Genomic DNA, 9,666 nt, shown 5'->3' on the forward strand with positions numbered 1-9,666 from the left:
AGGCTTTATTTTTATAGAATAAAGGGGGCACTTACTACCTTCTTATATATATATATAATATAACTAAAGGTATAAAGGTGTTTAATTTAAAGAGGTTCTTAGTTAGTAGTAAGGTTAAGCTTATAAGTAATAATCTTATAAAGGCTTATTTTACTTTAGTTAACTATAGTAAAGGTTAAAGATCTAACTATAGTATTAAGTATATAGTCCTAGAGATCCTCTAGTAGCTATTATTAATAAGTAGAGTATAAGTAGCCTTTATAAAGGTATAGCTAGTATATTTAATTATACTATTTATTAATAAGTATAGGCAGTAGTTAGGTAAAGTTAAGTGCCTTTAAAGAAAGATTATAAAGCACTTTCTTAAGCTTAGTATATTATTATATATTTAACCTTTAATTAAAAGACCTATTATATTAGTAAATATAGTACTAAACTTTTAATAGTATTAAGAATAACCTTATAGTAATAGGCTTTTAATAAAGTAAGCTAGTAATAACTACTATAATAGTTAAGAAAGTAAAAGGTATATTATATACTAAGTTTAAAAAAAGGTTTAACCTTAATAAAGTCTAGATAAATTTCTTTACTTATAAAGTAAAAGTAATAAAGTATTATAGCTAATAAGCTTTATAGATTTAGCTAAGTAGTAGGCCTTATAGTAAAAGTTATTAATCTTTACTTATAAATTATATACTTACTTAATAGTAGGCCTTAATAACTATAATAAATAGGATAAATAAGTTAATAATATATTATTTAAAAGTTAGTTAGTACTTATCTTTAACTATAGTTAACCTAAGGGTAGTTACTATAAGTAAAGTTAGGCTATTAGTTATATAAAGAATATAATATTAAAATCTATTTAATAGTAGCTAAATAGGCCTTAGATTTAGTGTTAATAATATAAGTAGTAGTATAGTTATATTTAATCCTACCTTATATAACTTACCTAGGCTAAGAGGTTAGCTAGGCTAAGAGGACTATACTTAATATCTTTAATAGTCTAGTTAATAGTCTAAGTTAGGTTAACTAGATCCTCTGTTTAAAAGAAAATAGTACTACTACCCTCTAAATATACTTAATTACTATTTACTATAGTAAAAGGTTAAAGGTTACTATAGACTATATAAAATATAAAGTAAGTTAATAAGTTAAATATAAGGTTAAAGTAGCCTAAATCTAGTATAATATTAAAGGTAGTAATAACTTTATTATTAATAGCTATATATACTATATAGCTAGGCTTTATAGCTAGGCTAGTAATAAAGAAGCTACTAAAAGTACCTAAGGCTCTCTTAAGAAAAATAAAGGTTAATAATAAGTTAAATAATCCTTTTTTATAATCTTTATTATAGATATACTTAGTTATATAAATAAAAAAGGTATTATAATAAAGATAATTAGTAAAAACTAGCTTTAGGTAAGTAGTTTAGTACTTTATAGTAGAGTAGTTTTTCTTATAATAAAGATAAAAACTACTATAAGTAATATTCTTAGTAAAAGTAGTACCTTAGTTAGCACTAAAAGAAGTTACTATTAGATTAGTAGTATTCTTATAATATATAATAAGTCTTATTTTTTATTCTTTATCTTAGGTAAAAGTATTAATAGTTTTAATAACCTTTACCTAGGTAAATGTTTTATTATTATTAGTGTAGTACTTATAGGTATCTAGTAGTTATACCTTAAAGTAGTTAAGTATAAGAATAGCCTAATAGTAGTTAAAGTTTTTACTATAGAGACTAGTAATATAGCTTTAGAAGTACTATACTCTTGTAAAGGTATTATAAAGGGTTTTATAGTCTTAGGCACTACTCTTATTAAACTTATTAATAAAAGTAGTAATAGTATCTTTAGATACCTTAGGGATAAACTTTTTAAGTGTTTTTATAAAAGTATATAAGTTACTATTATTAACTTAGCCTATATTAAGAAGCTTAATAATTATAAGGTTATAAGTACTAATAATAATACTATAGGTAGTATTATATTTATTCTCCTAATTCTTATACTTATTAGTGTTAATTACTAGTTAAAAGACTTTATAATTAATATATTTCTTAACTCTAGTAGTATAAAGTAATATATTAACTAAGACTTACTATTATAACTAGTTTAACTTCCTCTTAAGCTTAAAGATAAACTATATAACTATTTAGTAGTTAACCTTATTAGCTATAATAGTAGTTAATTACTAACATAAAAAGAATAATATAATATATAATTTAGATAAAAGTTTCCCTTAGACTATAGGTAGCCTAATAATATATTAAACTTTATATATTTCTTTTATAAAATAAGAAGTATATCTAAATTATTATATAAATTACTACTATTTATTAGATATCTAAGTAAAAAAAGGTATAAGTAAAAGTAAAAGTAATATTTTAAGTTTTATTACTTATTATTATTTATAAAGTAATATAACTATAGTAAATAGGTAGTTAAACAGTAATATAAGTAGTAACTATAATGTCTTATAAATATTACTATAGACTATTAAAAAAGTAAAAAAGAAAAGGTAAAGGTAGCTAATTAATTAATTATAAAGAAAATTAATTAGTATTAACCTAGGCCTTATAACCTATAGGAGCAGCAAGGTAAAGCAATATCTATTAATATTAGTAATAACTGTAATAATAAAGCTAACTAGGAGTAGGCTGCCCATAGTAGGCAGAGGCTGGCCAAGAAGGAGGTGGAGGTGGGTCACGTGACCCATGGGCTCCTCCACCAACAACAGACGTTGAGGATTCGAGCGCCCCGAACCAGGGCTAGCAGCAATCGGTTCTGTGAGTGAACAACTCAATGGATATTGAAATCTGTACTCGCAAAAAAACACTACATCGTGCTCCTTTTCGGACGTGTGTGATCGTTCTTAGCCTTGTAAACTGAAACTCATTCCATCATTCAGTGTTGCAACTAGCCCGCAGTGATAAGGAAAGCCGATTCCGAGTCGGCTAAGGTTGGGTCTGAAGTCCTAAGGATAAACGGGACTACTGATCTCAGTATTTTCGACTTTGTGGTAGCACGACCTTGTAAGAAGCTTGGGCAACTCCATGTCTGGATAGTATCACCATCCAAAGCTGGGGCTTGTTTCGAGATGGTCAGCCAAGAAAGTGCCAAACGAAAGAAGCGAGACAGCAAGGCGAGCGAGTTGCTTTTTTGTCTCGGTCGCTTACTAGATTTACATTTGCCATCCCCGATGGCAATGGGGTCCTCGTCTGGCTCCCCTAAGAGCAGCTTCCGGACATCGCATAGCCCTGGACTTTGTCCGCGGCTAGGAAGGACTGTGTCTGCTTCCCGGAGCCGGTTGTAATCGGATCGTCTTAAGGATTGTGATTGGCGAGAGCATCGCCCCGTCCCTCCCGGGGAGCCTCCGGTACTTCTTTGCCCAAAATGATTTACAGGCTATTAGTCAACTGACTGCGTTTAGCATCGTGGCTTGGCTTGCACCGGGGTTTGCCCAGGATACTCAAATCGACGACTGTATGTGAGATAGTGAGATTGAGATTGGCCAAGGAGAATTCTAAGCCGTGATACGCACATCAAAAATTATGCGACAACTTCCAAGAAACACCAAGTGCCCACGCTTGCTTTCTCACCAACTCAGCCTTTGGTCTGCCTAATCGAAATCCTCGCTTCTGGTGAAACCAAGTGCCGAGTGGCAATGCACCCCGGCCAGAGGTAGATCTCATACAATCTCATACCCGTGTGGCGACAGTCTGGTATAGGTTTTCGAGAGAACCTCGTGTGACGTTTGGTGTCTGGCTATGAGCGTGCCGAGACAACATGGCATCCCGTCGACTTACAAAACAAAACCACACTGCCCTTCCGCTTTCCCCTTCAAGACGACCACCTATTGAATCTTCTTTCCAGATGTACCCTGTATTTCCTTACTTACCTGCCCTTTGACGTATCGCCATGTCACGACTCCCCGATCAGCAACATCAGCAATCACAATGGACATCGGTAGGTGACCACAAATCAGGTGCAGCGGCAGCCGTAGAACCACTCAGTTCCAACCCAGAATCAGCGACTGAGAGAGGTATCGGTTGGCAGCAGCATAAGAGGAATCTGTCGGATCGAACAACCATCTCTTCCCCGCCGTATGCAGCCCTCCGGGACGATGTCCGTTCCAGGAGCAACGCAAGCCTAGCCTTCCGTGAAGAACCGCTCCACACTAACGTCACGCAGCCTGAGAGGCAAATGCCGTCTGCCCGCTTCGGCCCCTTTTGCTACCCGACGGTTGGTCCCTTCAGCGGGGAGAATATGGCTGGGCTGGACCCAGTTCAGCAGGCACTTCGAAGCCGCTCGGGGTCGATGTCTTCGCGCATACCGCTGCCAGAAAACCCACAAGTATTGCTCAACAACCGCTATGGTTCCAGGAGCACACCATACCAACCGTTGACGAGCTTCTCCAATTCACAGGAAGTTGTCAATAACACACAGCCTCCGCCACTACCACCACCTCCAGGACCGTTTGCTCCCTACCAACCTCCTACCGTGTACACTCCAGTCCAGAACTCGAGAAAAAGTATTATCGGGCTGGAAGAGAAGGGACATGAGGATCCTAGGGTCCGGGCACTCGTCGACGCCTTGAGACTCAATCCACCCACTCCACCCACTCCGGCCGCCCAGGAGACGAGATGGCCCGCCGAGCCTACCAGGCAGTCCAGCCATATCGAATTAGCCACAGTTTTGGACGACATCCGAGCCAACCCTCAGCGGTGGTCTAATCCGGGCCCACCTTTAGCACAGGAGGCAAGACTTCCGGAGCAGCACAGAAGGTCCAGCGCGATCAAGCAGCGTGCCGTTCCGTCACCCCTGCAAGTCAGCCCGGGCAACCCCGGTTCGGTCGCTGCTGCTGCCACCACCGTGGATGGCAGTGCCGTCTCTACGGCGAGGGGATGGGAGAAGCAAGACCCACCACTGCCCACAATGGGCGACGACGGTGGCAGGGGTGGCGGTGTCGCCAACGCGAGGAACAAGCCCGCTGGCACTGCCGACGACTTGGGGGTGGACAACATTGTCACCTGGGACGGTCCGGACGACCCAGCCAACCCGGCCAACTGGCCCATGATGAAGAAGTATCAGACATCGCTCATCCTCTCGCTATTTACTTTCATCGCCCCCTTCTCTGCCACCATGGTGGGCCCCGCCATGGAAGTCATCGGCACTGAACTCAACATTGCACCCGGCACAGAACAGCAGCTGATCCAGGGCATGCAAGTCCTCGCAGCCGGGATCGGTCCCTTCTTCATAGCACCCATTATAGAGCTATTTGGTCGAGCCAACGTCATCCGCTACGCACATCTTTGGCACCTCATCTGGAATACAGCCTGTGGTTTCGCAACATCTGGACCTCAGTTGCTCGCCTTCCGTTTTATTGGTGGCCTCGGCGCCAGTGCGCCTCAGATCGTGAGTCCGTCTCTTCTAAGGGCAGCCAAGTATATAAGCTGACTTTTGCTGTTGTATTTCAGCTGGCACCTGGTCTTACCGCCGATGTGTATCCGGCGCCGATGGGGGGTAGAGGGGACGCGGTACACGCCTATCTACCCTTTTTTGGCAGTGCCATCGCGCCCATTTTCGGTGCCTTCGTCACACAGGAGAGCAACTGGCGTTGGATATTCTGGGGCACGTCGATTTTCAGCGTGATTGCACTCGCGCTGGCGTTTTTGGTTCTGGACGAAACGTACCACGCGGTACTGCTAGAACGCAAAGCCGCCCAATTGCGCCAAGAAACGGGCAACCAACGACTGCACACGCCTTTTCACGACCCAAACCAGTCCAACAGCGACCGCATCTTGAAAAGGGCAGCCCTCCCTTGGCTCATGCTGGTATCCCATCCCATCGTCCAGCTGCCATTTGGCTACAGGGCCTATCTCTTTGGCATCATGTATTTTGTGTGAGCCGACACCGAATCCCCCACCCAAGCAACTTGGCATCGACAGAACCTAACATTTGGAATCAGAATCTCGACTTATGGTCAGACTTTTATGACTGTATACGGAATGGACAAGGAAAGCGCTAGTGTGAACTTTATCTCGCTTGGTATCGGCTTCGTCGTTGGGCTGCACATTAGCCGCTATGCCATTGACGGGGTACGTCTTCTATGAACAACAATGAGAGTGATATACAGCAAATCCAGCTCAATGCTAACAACGCCTGCGCCAGTTCTCGGCTTATTTTCGCAGAAGACACAAAACCACTGGTCATTCTCCCGAATGGAGACTTCCCGTCAACGGTGGCGCGGCACTTTTCCTCCCACCGGCCCTAATACTCTACGGCTGGGGCCTAAGAAACGAGTTGCATTACATTATAATTAACATCATCGCTTTCTTCCTTGCCATCGGTCTGATCCTTGGTTACTTTAGTCTGCAGCCGTACGTGACTGAATCCTACGGGCTGGAATACGCCTCAAGCGCGCACGCCGTCGGTGCCTTCCTCCAGCACATCGCCGAGTTCGCCTTTCCGCTTTTTGGACCATCTGTCACTAATTCAGACCTCGGTTTCGGCTGGAGCTACACTCTGCTGGCCGCACTAACGTTGGCCATCTGTACGGTGATGCCTTTGATCCTCTGGCATTTTGGGCCAGCTATCAGACGGATTAGCACTAGGGGTTTACCTGTCGAGCCGTCTGGTCGACGTTGAATACGAAGCCCTCGGAAACTGGCTTGTTCTGATTATAAGAAGCCAAGGACTATATTTTGCACGTACAATTAGATGAAGTCAAGATCACACGAAATGTTATCAGTAGATATATCTAGGAGTTGTATACAGTATAGATTTGTCAATTTAATATGTTACTATGAGATATATATTTCCAGAGCCCAGAGAAATAATTCAAGGCCTATTCTTCTGTCAACGCCATTAGTTGTAACGCTGTTCTATAGTCTATAACCTTTTCCGTGAGGCAGGACAAAGAGATATTGCTTTTAGCAGTGACAGGTGGCCCAGCAGAGTGCTTTTCCTAATATTGTAGGCTTTGGGAATTGTTACCGTATCATCCCTCGGAGCAGGAAAGCTGACTGCAATTAGGGGAACGATACGCCGGCGCTCAATGTCCGGACAGAATCCACTAAGCTATTACAAGTTTAACAGCATAATATATTTCATTTGATTCCGGGAGAAAAGTTTGTAGAGTTCAGAGCTATTCTACTCCGTAACTAGAGCTTGTAAAGTAAGATGGTCTGTTCTATCTTGGGGAGCCTACATATATCTGTGACTGGTGCCTACGTCATCGGAGCACCCGATTTCAGCACCTTTTTGAACGGCTGGAACGTCCACAGAGACGTTGAAACGGGCTGGCCCCGAGTGGGACTCACACAGGTGGCTGCCGCGCGACCGTGACCAGTTACGCCATATCTGCAAAAGGACATAGAACTTCAAGACTGCCTAGTCTTGAGCCAGCCACGCTTAAGTGGACAAGTCAGCAACGTGCCTGGCACCTGACGTGACAGGTAATATACTCTTTTAACTAGCTGAAAGTAGGTGTACTAATTCTAAATAACTAGGAAGTAACGCCTCATTGTCTAAGCTTAGCCTGCCAAGGAAACCACCAAAAATAGCAAGATATGGTATCAGCTCCTTGCGGTTCGCCTTCTTGCTATAGACTAGATGGTGAATAATACAAAAGAGTGAAATCAGTAATAGCTGTCCCATATCAGCCAATCCGGGAGTTGTTGAACTTCTGTCCCTACGGATTACACTGTTAGCTGTCCCCTGTCCTTATATCATACACAATATGGCTGTCTTACATTCCAAGCTCCTCCTCAAGGAACAGTCCGCTACTAGCTAGCTTGATCACAGAGGTTGCTGACTTAATACAACGCTCTATGCACGGCTCGCGCATCTGCTCTGTGACCCCTGAGTCTGACTTGTCACCCAGGAACGTTGTCAACGAAACCCAGGGGCAGTGTATGAAGAAGATAGCTCGGCGGTACATGATGAAGATGTGGAACGCTCTGCGTAGCTGCTGAGTCTTGTGCCTAAGTGTTTCTATGAAAATATGATCATGCGCCTTGTTTAACGGTGTTGGAAGGCTGTTTAGCCACTCCCCCAACTCACAGTATCTAGCTTTTAGCCGATCGCAGCGGTCATGCGCTGACAACACTGACCTCCCTAGTGCCTGTGGGCTATACTGGTACCTGAAGACCCTATGCAGGACTTCTGAGTGCGTGTACATGCTTGTGCATATATCGTTTCCATGATTAAATGAGGGACGCCAGGTGCAGAACTCATGGTCTAACATCCGCGAGTTGGTAATTTTAGTATTACTAGGGACAACGCCGTGTGCTTAGAGGATGCTTTACTTACTGGCAACGTTCCGAAATACATCGCGTATTCTATATCTGTCATGAAGCTAGATTAGCTTTGTGTGGCTAGTGCTAGCAGCGCCGCCACAGGATGTGGCGTACCACCTGCACAGACTGTCTAGAAAAGGTATTTCTACTGCTTCTCTAGTTTATATATAGTTTCTTAATAGGTTAACTACTTTTCTCTTATATAATAAGACACTATAGTTTATTATAGTTATAAGCCTAGCTCTTATATAAAGAACCTCCTAGATATTATAATTAAATCTAGTGTCTATATCTCTTAATCTTTTATTTTAGAACTATTTCTTAGTTAATTTTAATTTATTAAGTTATTATAACTAAAACTAAGAAGTTAATAGACTTTAATAAGTTAATTAAGCTAGTTATTAAGTATAATTAGCCTAAGTAGTATATTATACTTAAATATTATACTTATAGTAAGAATCTATAAGACTATATTAACCTAGATAGTAATTCTTAAAAGAACCTTAAAGATAAGCTAAAATACTAGTTATTTAATACCTAGCTAGTAGAATATAATAAAGATAAACTATTATCTTAATAGGCTATAATTAAAACTATAAATATTATTATACTTTACTTAATTAAAAGTATATAAAAAAAGGATATTAATAAATTCTTTAATAAAAAATAAGTATATAAAAAGATTAAGTCTTAGGTTTAATCTATAGTTAACTTAGTACTACTTAGCCTTACTTAAATAGAAATTCTTAATAAAGTAACTAATAATAAAGTTTTAAACTAAAAGGATATATTACTTTAGGCTTTAATTAAAGTTCTTAAATAATACTATACTTTAAATAACTTTACTATACTTACTTTAGTTTATAAAGAGTATTTTATAGTACTTATAAAAGTAAATATAAACATTAATTTTACTTTATAGTACACTAAATAGTAGAAATACTATCTCTAAGGAAAATAGTATAATATTCTAGAGGTCTAAGGAAATCTTACTATAAAATCTTTTCTTAAAGCTATTTTAAACTACCTAGCTTCTATATAAAGAAAGAAGATAATAAATTATATAGTAAAGAATAAGATAACTAATAAAGAAAACCTTTTACTAAGTAATTATAAAGTAATTTTTATTATACTTTACTATAAGAAAACCTTAACTAAAGAAAAAAGAAAGGTATTAGGGGTCTATATAATACTTTTAGACTACTTAAATAAGAACTCTAAAGCTAATTTACTAAAAATAAAAGAATATTTATATAGTGTTCTTATAATATATAACTTAGCTAACTATTTATAGGTTAAAATAGTAATATAAGGTATCTTATACTAAATAAACCTTAAATAAACCTAAGAAAAGTTAATA

The 9,666-nt window shown here is 39.2% G+C and overlaps 2 protein-coding genes across 2 annotated transcripts; one reads left to right on the plus strand and one right to left on the minus strand.

The window, feature by feature from the left end:
- Positions 1-4,941: 4,941 nt before the first annotated feature.
- On the plus strand, positions 4,942-6,654 carry LY79DRAFT_531038 (major facilitator superfamily transporter; the record flags this gene model as incomplete). Its single annotated transcript, XM_060556229.1, has 4 exons — positions 4,942-5,421; positions 5,484-5,908; positions 5,975-6,104; positions 6,178-6,654. 4 exons carry the CDS (start codon positions 4,942-4,944, stop codon positions 6,652-6,654), a joined length of 1,512 nt encoding a protein of 503 aa, XP_060406771.1.
- Positions 6,655-7,476: 822 nt separating this feature from the next.
- LY79DRAFT_645265 (uncharacterized protein) lies at positions 7,477-8,306 on the minus strand (the record flags this gene model as incomplete). Its single annotated transcript, XM_060562440.1, has 2 exons — positions 7,761-8,306; positions 7,477-7,690 (listed from the first exon to the last, which is right to left on the minus strand). Exons 1-2 carry the CDS (start codon positions 8,252-8,254, stop codon positions 7,477-7,479), a joined length of 708 nt encoding a protein of 235 aa, XP_060406772.1. The 5' UTR covers positions 8,255-8,306.
- Between the last annotated feature and the right edge of the window lie 1,360 nt (positions 8,307-9,666).

Source organism: Colletotrichum navitas (genome assembly GCF_030913465.1).
Source record: "Colletotrichum navitas strain CBS 125086 chromosome Unknown LY79scaffold_260, whole genome shotgun sequence".
NCBI lineage: Eukaryota > Fungi > Ascomycota > Sordariomycetes > Glomerellales > Glomerellaceae > Colletotrichum > Colletotrichum navitas.